At 34.4% G+C, this 17,501-nt stretch overlaps 1 protein-coding gene and 2 long non-coding RNA genes across 9 annotated transcripts; 1 reads left to right on the forward strand and 2 right to left on the reverse strand.

Annotated features, from left to right (window-relative positions):
• Positions 1-3,516: 3,516 nt before the first annotated feature.
• On the reverse strand, positions 3,517-10,581 carry LOC120272414. The gene is made up of 3 exons (XR_005540192.1): positions 10,508-10,581; positions 10,327-10,391; positions 3,517-3,704 (listed from the first exon to the last, which is right to left on the reverse strand). It is a non-coding gene; the product is annotated as an uncharacterized LOC120272414 (long non-coding RNA).
• Positions 10,582-12,466: 1,885 nt separating this feature from the next.
• LOC120272413 lies at positions 12,467-13,745 on the reverse strand. 7 transcript variants are annotated; one of them, XR_005540190.1, is made up of 6 exons: positions 13,553-13,745; positions 13,402-13,435; positions 13,223-13,285; positions 13,001-13,112; positions 12,771-12,872; positions 12,467-12,668 (listed from the first exon to the last, which is right to left on the reverse strand). It is a non-coding gene; the product is annotated as an uncharacterized LOC120272413 (long non-coding RNA). The 7 variants fall into 7 exon arrangements; XR_005540186.1 differs by having other exon boundaries at positions 13,223-13,324; XR_005540191.1 differs by having other exon boundaries at positions 13,399-13,435.
• A 1,378-nt stretch (positions 13,746-15,123) lies between these two features.
• Positions 15,124-15,753, forward strand: LOC120271664 (tabersonine 16-O-methyltransferase-like). Its single transcript, XM_039278339.1, has 2 exons — positions 15,124-15,270; positions 15,424-15,753. The coding sequence occupies exons 1-2, from the start codon at positions 15,124-15,126 to the stop codon at positions 15,751-15,753; spliced, it is 477 nt and encodes a 158-aa protein (XP_039134273.1).
• Positions 15,754-17,501: the final 1,748 nt, after the last annotated feature.

Genomic DNA, 17,501 nt, shown 5'->3' on the forward strand with positions numbered 1-17,501 from the left:
CAATGTACAGGTTTGATGGGCTTATATGTGTTTAGAGAAAATGTTAATGTGGGTGAATGCTAGATGTGAATACATCAAGAGAAATGTTGTACTACAACCCTAAGGCAAGGTTGAGTCTTGATTTTCAGGTTTTAACTTACTATCTGTGGTGGAGATCATAGCTTTTCCTTGATGGTATCCTTACTAAAATTGAGGTTAACACTTGGGAAATAAATTAAATGAATTGGTGGTTTAGAGTCAATATTTCAAGGTTTATTGGGCTGGATTATTACAGATTTGAGACTTCGACATTCTATGTTCATGTATGAAATTGCTAGAATGAATTTTTCTTTTTTAAGTTATGATAATGAGTTGAATGGGAATTTTGGCCTAAATTCGGAGGTCATAGAAGCACAATTTCCAGACGATTAAAATTGAAAAGTTGTAATGATTTCTTTGATCTATCTACCTGCCAAATTTCATGTTTATTGGATTTGTAGTTTATGAGGTATGACCCATTAAAAAGAATTGCACATGATGACATCTATATGCAGCATCTTCAGATTTAACACGATCTTTCTCATTCTTGGAGACTAAATTGGGTCAAGTATTAAACAAGGAAAAAGGTTCAAAATTTTCCTAAGTTTCATACTACAAAATATCTTTGTATTTGATGTTAAATTCTGGGAATTATGCATTCTGAAATGAGACATGTTAGAAGTATTGATAAGCAGAGCTTGTGAGATAAATGTACAGAGTGATTAGTTTTTAGTAATGATTTGGGCAATTATTTATTTAATTTTGTAAGTAATTTCTGTATTTTCAGTTATTTTTCCTAAAGTGGGATTTTGAAATTCTGTATTTAGCTCATGTGAGTATTTGAGATAAACTTATGAATATTCTGTATTTTGGCTTTGAAATCATCCGATGTTTTTGGTCTCCAAATGAGCGATATGCAACCCCATCGCTGGGGGTTAAACCCCGACCTTGTCGACAAGTAATTTTTCGAAAGTGAGGCTGAGATTTCATGCACGTGTCCGTTCGGTGAAATAATCAACGACCACTCGGGTATTCGATCTCGGGACACCGAGGGTAAATAAATAATTTCGTTATTTTTGGGCTCGGATGCATCACTGAGGGATAAACAAATGACCTTTGGCACTTACGGTGAATTTGGAGACATACTCGGATTTTGTTATTTATGCTTTATCCTCCGGGTTTTGATAATACTATTTGGTGCTATTGATTTTTGTACAAATTTCAGATTCGCATTCCTGGTTTTCAAAATTTTGATGAACGACTTACTTGGAAATATTCTTTTATTAGAATATTATACTCTGTATTTTGTTAAATTGTGATTTCGGAGACTTGTGTTATTCTGAAAATCCGGTATACTTGAAAAGTCATTTTTTTGTAATTTCTAATTTAGTCTAACTATCATTTGGAGACTTATGCTCATGATATTTAAAAAATTTTCTATATTTCTGATTTACAACTGGGAATCTAGTATTATTTTGATTACAATATTCTTAAATAGTGGTATTACTTGAGAACTATACCTCTGTTGAATTATTTATTTTGTATCGTTTAAACTATGTTTAAACTTTGAGTTATTCTTAATATTTGAATCAAGATTTATGAATCCTGTTGTTTTAAATCACTTTCTGGATTACTTACTGGGCTAGTTTAGCTCATGGATTTGTCTTAAATCCTTTTTAGATCAAGAGTGGTAGACCATGGTGGATCTTGAAAGACTGCCTGTAGATGTTGCTTGTCCTGTTGTAAAATTGTAGTCCTTGTCATTGTCTATCACTATGTTCCTGTATTTTGTATTTCTGGACTTCTTGTACCTTTGCATTGTGTACTTTGTAGAGTCTGTAATCCTGTAACCCAGTTGTTTTGTTATAGTTTTGTTTGTCCTAAATCAGGTTCTGAGGCCTTGCAGGTCTACTTGGTTCACGCCTTGTGGATCTGCGGCCGTTTGTCTGCGCACCGGGTCCGGCGAGCCGGGTTCGGGGCGTGACAATTTCACAACAGTCCAATATGTCATCACGTCAAGATGTTCAATTATAATGTAGAAAAATGGATCAATTGGTTGTTCACTCTTGTGCCATTCCATGAAAAAACAATATTACCAAGATAGGCAAGTATACCTATAGTTATTACACAATTCATTCAAAATAGTATTTAAAATTGGCAACATCTTCAAATACCAAGTATGAACCAAAACAAAGTGGACTTCCCATGAATCAGCTGCTACTAGTAGCAACAGGCATAATTAAAATCTGACAAAATATTGCTCCATACAACTATATGAAACTTAATAACACCGTAAAATGGACTAACATTTTCAATCCACAATGAGTTTGAGATGCTTAGATTCATACCGAACCCATAGAAATCTTCTTCCTAAGCAGTGGTCTTTCTGTTCCTTTCCAATGTCTGGGCATAATCTGAACTAATACTATAAGCATATTTGTACTTGGAGTCTGGATTTAGCAATGTATTGTATGCATGCTTAATTTGCATGAATTTCTCCTGGGCGTTTGGCCGGTAAATAAGGATCAAATAATTATTTACTACAACAAGTATCTCTTATTTACGTAATATTGGCACCCAGAAATATAAGAAACTTAAAACAGAACATTCTAATAAATAAAAAATCTTTAAGAGATTTACAGAAAGCCAAATGCCTAAATATTTCTCAACAGTCTAATTAACATATCAAAAATTTGATCTGAGTTTCATCATTATACCATATTTCTCTTCAATGAAGACTATATAACTAGTTCATCAAGGCGGTTCATCATACATTATAACAGAAAATGAAAACTTTGTCTGTCAACTCCTGCTTTATTCTGGCAACTTTGATTAGTGCAAACCTTGTTGATATGTGCGTAATAATTGGTGCTTTTTAGCTATTTCATCTTTGACTTAAATGCATGTCCGCAACTTTGAAAGGGTGTTGGTCTTGCAAATTAGGCTTGTGTAACAGGTTTATTTGACATTCTAATCACTAATCAGATGTATTTAAGGAAGCGAAACTGTTTCACATTGATCATAGTTTTACTTCTCTTTTTTCCCAACATTTTGGTACTAATTACAAACTTTGAAAGTTCTTTATGACTTCTATGTTTCTATCATGTGCCAGCTACACTAGGTTTTCCTTTGGGTGTATTCTTGATAATAAAATGCATTGAGCTCTAGTAACATTCGATTTAAATATATTATGCAAGACATGGCATCATTGGACACCTAGATCAAGAGTTTTGTTTGTAGATATGTATAATCTGTCAGTGTGAAGATTGGTCATCAATAGGGAGATCACATAAAATAGTGAGGGATGTAATAATTATGAAGATCAACTATAGACTGTTATATCTTGTCAAAAAAAAAAAAATTATAGGTTGTTTTGTAGCTGATGATCAATAAATAAATGATGCCTTATCACCTCTTGACAAAATCTTGGACTAAGGCCAACAACATAAGCAAAATATAACACTTTCGAGGAACAATAGAAAAACAGTGACAAGCTTATGGCATTCAATACTTCAAGCATGTTAAAAACTTAAAAACAATGTTATTACCTCGATACAATCATACAAACAATGAAGAAAAAAATTAGGGGAAAACAAGGCTGCATACTCCTTGAATTCTCTTTCCATTTACCAGGCACTTTGGCTCACTCGCCCTCTTCTTGACGTATTGGTAAACAAGCTTCCCACCTGCATTTTTATACTAAATCATTCAATAAACCCAAAAAAAAAAGGCACTTAACAAATAGCATCACATCTAAATTTAGATATCAACCTATTGCTAAGTTTAAAACATAAACACTACAAACTAAAATAAAAAAACAGAACAGTTAATTATTATTTTTCTTTTTTAATTTTCCATATTCATATCTGTCCTTGTTGTTCTTTTTGCATGATATTCAATATTCATGATGCACAAGTTGTGCACGAAGGTGAAACGAAACATCTCGCAAAGGAGTGAAGAAATCACAATGATAAAAGTCACGGAAAAGGATATGTTGTACCGCTCTATATATTATCCCTGCTGTTCTTAAATCGCATCATGGGAAATGGGAATCACAATGAGAAATGGATGGGTCATACTGTATGACTGCAGGAACATATGATCAAGCATTTGCAGGCCACAAAAAGTTACTTGCTTTAATTTTAAAAAAGAAAATTTATATACTAGGCTTCACATAAAATAATTGGAAGTCTTTTGATTTATTGCAGGTAATTTGAAACATAAATTGCATTTAGGAATCCAACTGTTGGCAAGAAGATGAGTGATATTTTATTTTTTATTTTTTAAGAAAAATCAATAACAAGACCACTAAAAGTCACATTTTAACTTCTATTTCAGATGCATGATTAAAATAAAATAATTAAAAAAATTTTAATGGTTTGTTCAGATGGAAAAAAAAAATCACCCAAAATGACAATTATCAATGACCTTTGTAAGTGTCAAGTATCTATCATGTGAAAAATGAAGTTTCATATAAATGCATGTATAATTTAAAAAAATCAATTAATTGTGAAAAATTAATTGTAAACTTTGATAATTTTATTTTATTTATAAAAACACTTTTATTTATCCACCAAAACAGCTTCAAAAAAGAAATAGTTGTTAAAAAATGCAAATTGATTAAATTATATCGGCAACAATTACAACGATTAAACCATTTCCATATTAGTTCTCTAATATAATTTTTTGTTTTTTCTACTTGATAATTTTTGCAGTTTTATTATAAACTAAAAACTATGTATATATATATATATATATATATATATATATATATATATATATATATATATATATATATATATATATATAGTTTTAGTTTATAATAAACTGCGGCCAGAATAACAAAATTATACTAAATTAATTTACCAAAAAAAAAAACACAAATAAAATAAAAAGAATTAAATAGTCTGTTTATTCCTCAATCAACAAAGACAAACCACGACCGTCATATCACATTTTTTTTGTTCCCTAATCTTTTGGTAGGCGTCTAATAGACTTTAATTACATATGCTTATCATAATCTTCTTTTTTTGTTCCCTAATTTTTTGGTAGCCGTCTATAATCTATGGTTGCAACGCTGCTACTAAAGCCAATGGAATATGAGAAAATTCTCAGACGGAGTGTTTGGATATTACTCAGAAATTGGCACTATGTAGCATGTGGGCTGAGGATTAACTGAATGGGGGCTAAAGTGTACGAGCATAAAAGGTTCAAGACATCCGATGTGATTGGGTGTCGGTGAATCTCTGACTTAGTCTTTATGTTGCTTTCGGTCTTTAATGTTTGTGTGCTGTGTCAGCACCAAGGATCCATATATGAGTGTGTTCTGTAATTCTAAATTCAAGAGAAGAAAAATTGAAGAACTTGATCCTATCTCTATGTCAAAACTATCCCTTTGATCTCTACATCAAATATATCTTATCTTTCTCACATTTACAGTAGTATCAGAGACAAGGTTCGAAGCATTCATGGACATTGGTGGAGCTTCTCATACGCCTATTCCCGTGTTTAGTGGTGCAAATTTCAGTCTTTGGAGCTTAAAAATGAAGACGATGTTTCACTCAAAGAAGCTATGGAACATCGTGGACAAGGGCTTTAGTGAAGATGGAGAACCTCGAGAGGTTGAGGAACTTCAAGTGCAGAATGCGAGTTCTTTGTGTCTCATCCAATAGAGTTTGGATGAAAGAATACTGGTCAGGATTGCCGATGCTTCATCTTCCAAGCAAGCCTGGGACAAGCTGTAGACAGAGTTCCAAAGTAACTCAAAAATCCTCTCAGTTAAATTGTTTTCACTTCGACAAGAGTTTGAGACAATAAAGATGAAAAATGGGGAAAAGGTGTAAGATCTCATTACTAGAATCCTGGACATTGTCTATCATATTCGAAATCTTGGTGAGGAAATTCCTGAACATGGAGTTGTTGGTAAGATATTGAGGAGTCTTACTTCTAATTACAAACATATTGTTTCATCTATAGTGGAGGCAAAGGACCTCAGCAAATTAACAATTGTAGAACTAAGTGGTTCGTTGAAGAATCATGAAGCCATCCTCATTATGTCTGCTTCTACCGAAGAGGAAGTGGCTTTGCCAGCGGTGAACAGCTTCTCAAATAATACTAGCAATCAAGGAGGAAGAGCCCATGGGTCATTTAGAGGGCACTTCTGAGGCCGTGGTAGAGGCAGAAATGGTTAATCTTCATCAGATGTTTACAGGCAACAGACGAGGCAAAGTGTTCAATGCTATCTGTGTAAAAACTTCGGGCACACTAAAGCACAATGTTGGTATAATGAGGCCAACATAGCAGAAGAAACTAAAGATGAAGAAGGAAAAGAAGATTCTTGTGCTCTGTTCATGGCAGTAGATGATGCAGCTGATGAAGATGCTAGTGCAACCTAGATCATTGATTCAGGGTGCTCAAATCACATGACAGGTAACAAGATGTTATTTCAAACTCTGGAAAAAGCAACACAACAAACGGTCAAGCTGGGAGATGGCAAGGTGCTTCAAGTTGCTAGTGTTGGCACTGTTACATTTAGATCAAACTCTAGGAAAAGCTCACAATTGCATCAGGTCCATTTCATGCCTCAACTGGCTCACAACCTCCTTAGTGTGGGACAGTTGATGACCTCCAGCTATGACATTGCCTTTACTGATGGGAGTTGTAAGATCATTGACAAAAATGAGAACACTATCTTTGCGTGTGTTTAGATGAGCTCTCGAAGATTGTTCCCTCTTGATATTGGAGGAATAGGGTTTGCTCAAGCGGTTCTCGAGACAAGCAATGCCTCCAAATTGTGGCATAGGTGGTATGAACATCTCAACATTAGAAGCCTTCAATTGCTGAGTGATCGAGAGCTCGTTGATGGATTGCCTTCCATCACACCAACTGGTCTTTATGAAGTATGCTCAGTGGGTAAGCAAACTAGACATGTGTTTTCAAAGGGAGTTGCCAGTCACTTAGAGAGACCTCTTGAGCTAGTTCATGCAGATTTAATAGGACCAATGCAAGCTCTTTCTCTGGGAGGTAATGTATATGCTTTTCTTATCACATTACAGCTGGGCCTATTTTCTCGCCAACAAATCTGATGCTCTCAACTCCTTTAAAAATTTCAAAGCTTTGGCGGAAAAACAACTGTATGTTCTGTTAAAAGCTCTTCGCACAGATGGCGGGGTGAATTCACCTCTGGAGACTTCAGAAGATATTGTGAGCTTCATGGCATGAAATGACAGCACACAGCGCCATACTCACCCCAACAAAATGGGGTGGCGGAATGGAAAAACCGCACAGTGATCAAAATGGCACGGTCGATGTTGAAGGAGATGAATGTTCCCATCATACTCTGGGCTGATGCCGTGGCCGCTGCGATGCATCTTTTGAATCACTGACCAAGTAGAGCAATTAATGATCTCACCCCATATGAAGTACTGAATGGCAAGAGACCATCCATAACACACCTAAGGGTCTTTGGTTGTGTGGCTCACGTGTTGGTCGACTCCAAGCTACAGTGAAAGTTTGATTCTAAAACCTGAAGATGTGTATTTGTTGGTTATTGTGAGGATGCCAAAGCATATAGAGTGTTTGATCCAGAGACTAAAAAGATAACTATCATTTGAAACATGTGTTTCTTTGAGGATACACCTTGTAATTGGTCAACGGCCCAAACAAACACCTTTGATTTTATCACAGTCAACACAACCAATACTGGCATTCCAATTGCTTTGAAGAACGAGGACCAAGCACTCTCCATACATCTACGACTACATCAGAATCTGAGAATTCATCCTCCCCAACTAATACAACTACGCCAGTAAGATATAGAGACATAACTGACACTTATAACACATGTTCTTTTGCTCTTTCAGTCACAGATCCTAGTACCTATGAAGAAGCAGCAACATACAGTGAGTGGAGAGCGACAATGCATGAGGAAATGGACTTCATTCATCGAAACCGAACTTGGGAACTCACTACTTTACCACCAAGGAAGACAGCCATGGGGTGGAAGTGGATCTTTAAATCTAAATACAACTCGAATGGATCGTTGCACAAGAAGGCGCGAATTATGGCAAAGGGTTACTCTCAAAAGGAGGGAATAGACTTCGACGAGGTGGTTGCACCGGTTGCAAGAATGGAGACCATACGAATACTCATTGCTCTTGGTACTCAAAGGAGCTGGCCCATTCATCAACTAGACATTAAGTCCGCATTCTTGAATGGGGAACTCAAAGAGGAAGTATATGTTTTACAACCTGAAGGCTTCATTGTTGAAGGGAAGGAGCAACTGGTCTACAAGCTTCAAAAGGCATTGTATGGGCTTCGACAAGCACCGAGAGCATGGTATAGCAAGGTTGATCAACATTTCATGGAGTTGGGTTTTAATCGAAACATTAAGGAACCTACTGTGTACACTAAAGTTCAAGAAGCCACACATATATTGATTTTGTGCATTTATGTAGATGATATCATCTACATGAGTTCATACTTAGAAATGCTTCTGGAATTCAAAGAAAATATGCTAAAAGCCTTTGAGATGTCAAACTTGGGTTTGCTAAAATATTTCCTTGGGCTTGAAGTGAGACAAGGGATTGGCTATACATTTGTATCTCAAAGGAGGTATGCAGAAAATCTCCTAACCAAGACAGGATTGCTGCAGTGCAAAAGTGAAGCTACACCCATGAATTCAAATGAAAGGCTAAGTCTGAATGATGGTACAAGTGCTGCAAATACTGAGAAGTATCAAAGATTGGTGGGAGATCTCTTATACCTTACTCACACGAGACCTGATCTTATGCATGCTGTTTCAATTGTCTCACGATACATGCAATGTCTTACACAGCATCATCTGGGGGTAGTCAAGAGGATATTGCATTATGTGTCTGGGCACACTAGAATATGGGCTCCTCTACAAAATCTCAGACCAATTCAAGCTTATGGGATACACGAGAAGTGATTGGGGGAGGCTCATTGGATGACAAGAAAAGCATCACTGGTTGGATGTTTAATCTTGGATCAGCGACTGTCACTTGGAACTAAAAAAAAACAAGATATCATAGCTTTATCTAGTACTTAGGCTGAGTATGTCTCAGCTGTTTCAGCTGCATGCCAAGTGTTATGGATGCGGAGGTTACTAGAAGACTTAAAAGAAAAACAAGAAGAAGCTATTGTCATTTATTGTGATAGCAAATCGGCCATTGCAATTACTAAGAATCCGGCGCAACACGGATGGACCAAGAACATTGACACTAAATTATATTTTATACGTGGATTGATCACAGAAGAGGCAATCAAACTGGAACACTGCAGCACTGATCATCAAACTACAGATATTTTCACAAAAGCAATGCCTGTTTGGAAGCATGAGTATCACAGAGGAAAGCTTGGTGTTAAGATGCTCTGAGTAAGGGGGTTTGTTGGATATTACTCAGAAATTGACACTGTGTATCACGTGGGCTGTGGATTGACTGAATGGGAGCTAATGTGTATGAGCATGAAAAGTTCAAGACATCGGATGTGATTGGGTGTCGGTGAATCTCTGACTTTGTCTTTATGTTGCTTTTCTCATGTTGCTTTCTATCTTTAATGTTTGTGTGGTGTGTTGGCACCAAGGATCCATATATGAGTATGCTCTGTAAGTCTAAATCCAAGGAGAAAAGAAACCTGAAGAACTTGATCCTATCTCTATCTCAAAACTATCCCTTTGATCTCTACATCAAATATATCTTATCTTTCTCACATTAACACGGAGGAGCTTCCATCAACATCCAAAAATCAATTTAAAAGTGCTTACAAAAAGAATATACAAACATAATGGTTTGCTCCAAGTAGTGTTCAACACAAATAAAATGGCACAATCACAACAAATAAGAAGAAAATTAGAATTGACATATCCATATAATATGAAAAATATTGAAAGAAAAACAGGATCATTCAAAAATAAATAGGAAACCAAAAAAAATCAATGTAAGTATCAAAACTCATTACTTTGACAGAAGGAAGAATGAATTATCATAAATATCTTTCTCATGGCCAATCCCAAAAAGATAACTGCAGTAACACTACTACTCAAGGAAATGGAATATGAGAAATAATTCAAAATTGCCTATAACTTCAAGAGGCATGAAGCATTCAGAAGTAGAAGTAACATCCAAAAATCAATATGTGACATTTACTAAGGAAATCAGTTAGTTTTCAATACTGAAGCAGGGTAGAAGTTAAAAACTTAGATGTAAAGATTAAGTTAATCAATAAAACCCTAATTCAAATTGTTGTACACTTCGAATATAAAGATAAGCTTTACTTTTAGCTTACCTCAATGTTTCTAGCTTTCATTAAACATGAATGCCAGAATCCCATCAACTTTTGACCTCCAAATGCTGCAGTAAAGCAAGATGAGCTTTCACAATTATTGCCCAAGTAACTCCAAAAAGAATCAGAAATATATACATTTTCATAAATCCTGTTGTAAAAGAGAAAAATATTCATATACAACCTCCCACGCAATGTAGTGACATTCACTATATCCCACAACAAAAGTCTTTGCCTGTGAAAAGCTTCACAACAAAGAAAGAAAAACTTGATTAGCTAATTATAAACAAGATAAACAAGTTGAATACTCATGCTTTCCAATAATTTGATCATTTGTACTAAAAGAAGAAAACTGTTTGCTAGAAAAAGCTCAATACAACATCAAACGGTAATCAAAACTGTACATCCCTTAGGTAGTGTTTCCACCTTGTAAATTATGCATAATTTTTAAAAGAATACATAATGGTAATAAGAAAAAATTAAGCATAGAATAAAAGCAAATGATAAAATACAACATTAGTGATCTCTCACAATAATATACACTATTCTTTGTTATGATCTGTCACAGCAAATACGATTTCATAAACTGAAATAGAAAATATGAACCTTTTTTGCTTGCATGATTTTCAAAGTGTACAGCAATTTGAATTAGGGTTTTATTCAAAGTGTACAACAATTTGAATTTGAGCATGAGATATGATTAATGTTGGGTATAGTCCTTCATTGAGCCATTTTACTATCCACAGATGGAATTTACAACATTTGGCAAGATGTTTCCTATTAAACTATTTAATCTGCATTGATAATAGAGAACATTGCACTAGCGTTATAGTTTAAATTCTCTATGCATCACTTGTTTTGTGACTATACCCTAAGTAAGCCCATTTTACTTGGAAAAGGGAATGGAATTGTGTAATTTTTACCAGAAGGAAAGTTAGACACAGTGCTAGTTTTCCTAGTGTTATTCAAAATTATTTCTCTATAATTAGGGATTAATTTGATATAGTCCTAATAGTTCCACATCAGTTTAAAAAATATTTGTTTGCCTGAATACGCAAACCTCAGTTTGTAAACCTATTAACCTAAGTTTTTAGGATAAATTGAGCTCATAAAAGATAGTATTAGGGCCAATGCAGTGTTACTAGCAAAATTTGCCTAGCTCGTGTTGAGTTACTAGTTAAAGATCCTATTCGCCTAAGCTTTTAGGCTGGATCAAGGCCATCTAATAGTGAGAGTAGGCAAAAAATAAACGAAATCATTATCTCAAATATCACCAAAATGTATACCATAAAATTAATATGAAAGCAGTTTTTGATAAGGTCATGAATGTGATCAAAACAATTAGAACAAAATATTTCGGAAGAGCACAATAGCTTCAAATTTGTAAAGCTTAAACTTCTCCAGTAAACACAAGCAACAATTTATTTCATAATGAATCATACAACATAATTTCAAAATACACAGAACCTCAAACATATCTAAATAAACCTATGTTGGAAAGAGCATTGTCATCTTTCTATGTTGGTACTAAACTATTATCTCTTATCGAAACAGGAAATCGGGATCCAAAAGAAAAACAAAACAATCTTCTTACCTGCCCAATTTTCTGATTTCCCAATACCTAAATACAAAGTTTTCTGTTTAAGCCAGACTAAAGAAAACATAGATAAGAGTTTTTAAAGAGTCTGATAAAAAGAAATAGTACACAAGGTCATGAAATAAAAGTTTAAGTAAAAACAACAACATCAAACTGTGACTTTGAAGTCTTATTGTGATACTCAGCTTCATGTCAGAACCTTGCAAAGAACCAAGTTTTAGATGTGAAATTTTAGAGTTCCTTAAGAATACAAGACTAGCTGAAATTTATAGAACCAAACATTATTCAGAATTTCCAATAACAACAGCTACAATTTGACAACAAAAGACATCTTTATTATATATGTGAGGACACAGTTTCTCTCCATTAGTTCAAAGGAAAATAGATATCCTAGCTATCATATACTCTTACCAATCTCGCATGTAGAAAGCTCAACTTCTAATGATAGATTTTGCTAATATAGACACAGTCACACAAACATATGAAGATAAAAAAAAATTAACTAGAAAGAGAAGACAACATCCAAGGCATTGAATGCAAAAAGAATAAATCAAAAAGGGTCTAGATAAAGGAAAATAACTATATATTCCAATAACAAACAAACACTCGCCTAGATCACTTCATGCCTTGACAAAGGCAGGATATAAAATGGTACAAGTTTTGCTTCCGACTTTTGGAAGTTCTGATGCTAATACCTTCCCTGTTGTTCTCCAACAACTCCTAATTGCACTTTCAGCCTATTTGAAGACTGGTGGGACAATGTCAATTAAGAAAAGATTCAGCTTCAGAATTTTGTTTCAGCCAAAAGAAAAAAGCTCTCCAAACAAAAGCAGCACATTGATCTACATACCTTTTAAGCAGACCCTCATCTTTCAGAATGGCATAGAAAACACAAAGTGATACCTTTTTCTTGCAAACTTTTTGGTATTAAAAAGAATCACAACAACTTTACCTAAAAGACAGGAAAAACAATGAATGAGTGAAACCCAAGCAAAAACAACTCCACAGAGAAAAGTTTTTCAAAGGTATCAAAAATGTTCAGTAACTTGTATCTAAATCATATGTGATGAAAAATCATACAGAATGAGGAGTGATTCACTGGCACGTGCACATTTGAAATGTTTAGCCTACGAAGAAGTGTTCTCTTCGGGCTTCATTGTGAAATCTTCGGATTGACATCTCTATTCCATTCCTAGCAGAAATATACAAGAGAAAAACATATTCAAACTCTAAAACGAACAAGCTACTCTGAATTCTCTTCAGATCTTAGGAAAAAAACAACAAAAATGCCAAAGATTTCACCTCCAATTGGACCACCTCTAATCCGCCAGTTCACGTTGATGCTTTCCTTCCTCCTCCGAGCTCCTGCAATGGCCACAGAGAGAGGGAAGACATATTCCAACCCTAAGAAGAACACATTATTCTGAATCTCCTCCGGATTTTAAAGAAAAGAAACAAGCTAAAGACAGTGATCTCACTACCGATCGTCCTCGATGTTCCTCTTCCTTCCAGCTCCTCCAATGGCAACAGAGAGATATATGAAAAATAGATTCAAACATTAGAATGAACACCTCTTCTGAATTCTTCCCAGATCTTTGGAATTTCAAAAATACAACACCCTAAAGAGCTCACCACCGATAGCATCCGCTCTCGATAACCCCTTTCACTGTCTCTTCTCCTCCTCGTAGCTCCTCCAATGGCGGCCGCGAGAGAGAGAGAGAGAGAGAGAGAGAGAGAGAGAGAGAGAGAGGAGCAATGAATAGCGAGATCCATAAACAAAGAAATAGACGTTGCCACTTGCGGTGAAGAAGCTTTAATGGGGGCAGGGTTGGTACGCAAGAGAGTCCGGGTTTTAGATGTTTTGAGAAATAAATTTTGTTTTTTTTTCTTTTTTCTTTTAATTATCATAACTAATAAAAATTAATTTATTAAATATTTAATATCTGTGTTGTGTCTCTGTTTAAAAAAAATGCAAAAATATATTTATATATTAAATATATTAAATATATTTTTGGCACCATATTTGGTCACGATATTAACATATTAATATATTTATATTTTTTGCAATATATTTGATACGATATTAATAAATTAAGATTTTTTCAGTGCAGTGATTTGTGTGATATTCATATATTATTATATTTTTATTTTTGGCACTGTATTTGGCACGATATTAATATATTATTATATTTATATTTGGCACGGCATTTGGCACGCATTAATATATTAATATATTTATATATTTGTCACGGTATTTAGCACGATATTAATATATTTATATATTTATATTTTTGGCACTATATTTGACACGGTATTAATAAACTAATAATTTTGGTACAATATTTGCACGGTATTCATATATTATTATATTTATATTTTTGGCATTGCATATGGCATGACATTAATATATTATTATATTTATTTTAGGCACGGCATTTAGCACGTCATTAATATATTAATATATTTATATATTTGTCACAGTATTTATCACGATATTAATATATTACTATATTTATATTGTTGGAATGGTATTTGGCATGGTATTAATTTATTATTATATTTAGGTATTTGGCACGGTATTAATAAATTATTTTAAAAAAAGTTATGTTTGGCACTGCATTCGGCACTATCACGTAAAATTATTAAATTTGTATATTTGGCACAATATTTGGCACGGAAGTAAATAATATTTTTTTAAAAAATTAAATATTTGACGCGGTTTGTTAGTTCCGTATTAAATCTTGTAACAAATTTGTCATAATTTTTTTTCCGTGCTAATTTTTCCGTGCCAATTTGGGATTTTTCTTGTAGTGTTAGTGGAGGGAGAACAAGTCAAGGATTTGGAATCAACCAATGAGCAAGCACAGTCAACAAACACAAAAAAAAAACACTCATTGGCCAGACACCATACCATGTTCCTATTGGCCATACTTTAAGCTTAAACTCATGCCTATTGGCTAGCCACAGACACTTAAGATATGGGGGAGCATTTAAAGCTCTCTCCACTACTCTAAAACTATGGGTCCCGCTTTGTTTCCATTCATTTGTAAAGACCTTTCAAGCCGAGATTCTTGGCCTTATTTCCATGCAAACCTTGAAAACTGAGAAGAGCTTGTTTACATTATTTGCTAGCCATCTAGTTCTCTCTCTCTCTCTCTCTCTCTCTAGAAACCTAAAAAAAAATAAATAAATAAAAGCCTGAGATGAAGCTCACTGAGCTGGCTTCTGCTCTCTCTATCCCTCCATCAAAGGTTGAAGCTTTTGGTCTATTCTTGACCACTCTAGTTTGCTTAGTGTTTTTCGCCAAAACACAAGATCCTTCCGGAGCCACAAAGCATCTACTCACGCCGGTATCCTATGTCTTGGTTAAAGCTAAAACATTGAGCAACACCCCTTTCCTTAGCTTGCTCCTAGACCCAATCATGCGTGACTCATCACCTGTTCTGAGTCCATGATTCAGGAGCTCAAAGGAAACTCCTTTTGAGTTTTATTTTGGCAATCAGTTGGAGGATGTGGCTGATGAGAAGCTGGAGTTTAACAAGATGTTCAATAATGGTATGGTTAGTGATTCGGAGCTTGTTGGTGATGTTGTCATGATGACTTGCAGGGACATGTTTAAGGGGTTGAAGTCATTGGTTGAAGTTGGTGGAGGGACTGGACCTATGGCAAGAGCTATAACTCATGTTTTCCCTGAGATTAAGTGCATTGTTCTTGATCTACCTCATGAGATTAATACTGTGAAGGAACACATTTGTCTTGTTGAGTATGTTAGTGGTGATATGTTTGTCTCTGTTCCTCTTGCTAATGCCACTCTCCTGATGGATAACTTCTAATACCCCAATTATAGCATGTCAAAGCCATTCTTGCGGACCCCTAGAAGTCACTTTAGTGTTGACTAAAGTCTTAGAAGTGGAAGGATTCTCTTTTTAAGTAAGTAATCCCCTGAGAACTCATGTTTTCATTATTTGAAGATTTTTTTGGGCAAAATTATTATCCATTATTTTATTATGGTATTCTTCCTTATTCTTATTAATTATAAAATTATCTATTGTCAAATTGGTATTTTCATGTATTTCTAATTTATGGCTTTAATTAGTTATGGAATTAGTATTTATGCTTTGGTATGTTATTTTTAAAATGGCTACTACTTATTTTGAAACGTTAATGCATCATATGTATTAAAATATTTGGTTGTAACCAGTTCATTATTTATCTATTTGTTCTTATACGATGGGGTTATGATCATATTATGGTATGATGATGAGATCAAATCTCTTGAGTTAATGTATAGTGGATGCTATTATGTTTTAAAGGGTGTATGTTAATTATTGATAATATTGAGTCGATGTATAGGTTTGATGGGCATATATGTGTTTAGAGAAATGTTAATGCGGGTGAATGTTAGAAGTGAATACATCAAGAGAAATGTTGCACTACAACCTTGAATCAAGGTTGAGTCTTGAATTTCAGGTTTTAACTTACTATCTAGGGTGGAGATCATAGCCTTTCCTTGATGGCATCCTTACTAAAATTGTGAGGTTGACACTTGGGAAATAAATTAAATGATTTGGTGGTTTAGAGTCAATATTTCAAGGTTTATTGGGCTGTATTATTACAGATTTGAGACTTCGACATTCTATGTTCATGCATTAAATTTCTAGGATAAATTTTTAAGTTATGATAATGAGTTGAATGGGAATTGGGGCCTAAATTCGGAGGTCATAGAAGCAAAATTTTCAGATGATTAAAATTGAAAAGTTGTAATGGTTTGTTTGATCTATCTACCTGCTAAATTTCATATTTATTGGATATGTATTCTGTAAGATATGATCAATTCTAGTTGACATGTCTTGGAGGTATTACTGTGTAGACATGAAATTTAGAGGCAAATTCCGGATTTAATAAATGCAATCAAGTAAAGTGCTCAGTAAAGAAAATATTCATTATTATCTTATTTTTCAGTCTGCAAAATTTCAAGTTTATTGGATTTGTAGATTATGAGTTATGACCATTAAAAAGGACTTGCGCATGATGACGTCTATTTGCAGAATCTTCAGATTTAGCATGATTTTTCTCACTTCTAGAGACTAAATTTTAGTGAATGATTTCGACAAGGAAAAATATTCAAGATTTTCCTAAGTTTGGTACTGCAAAATATCTTTGCAATTTTTGGTATGATCTTGGAGTTATGTATTGTGAAATGAAACATGTTAGAATTGATATTATGCCGAGACCTTGAGAGTGCAAATTTCAGGGTGATTGGTTTTTAGAATTGATATTATTCATGTTGAAAATTTCTGTTTATTCAGTAATTTTCCCTAAAGTGGGATTCTTAAATTTTATATGTTTGCTCTTGTGAGTATTTGGGAAAAACTTGTGAATATTCTTTATTTTGGCTTTGAAATCTATCTGAATGTTTTGGTCTCCAAATGAGCGATATGCAACCCTGTCAGTGGGGGGTTAAACCCTGACCTTGTCGACAAGAAATTTTGAAAAAATAAGACTGCAGTTTCGCACCATGTCCGTTTGGTGAAATAATTAATGGCCACCTAATATTCAGTCTCAGGTCACCGAGGGTAAA

Source organism: Dioscorea cayenensis, chromosome 11, assembly GCF_009730915.1.
Source record: "Dioscorea cayenensis subsp. rotundata cultivar TDr96_F1 chromosome 11, TDr96_F1_v2_PseudoChromosome.rev07_lg8_w22 25.fasta, whole genome shotgun sequence".
Classification (NCBI taxonomy): Eukaryota; Viridiplantae; Streptophyta; class Magnoliopsida; order Dioscoreales; family Dioscoreaceae; genus Dioscorea; species Dioscorea cayenensis.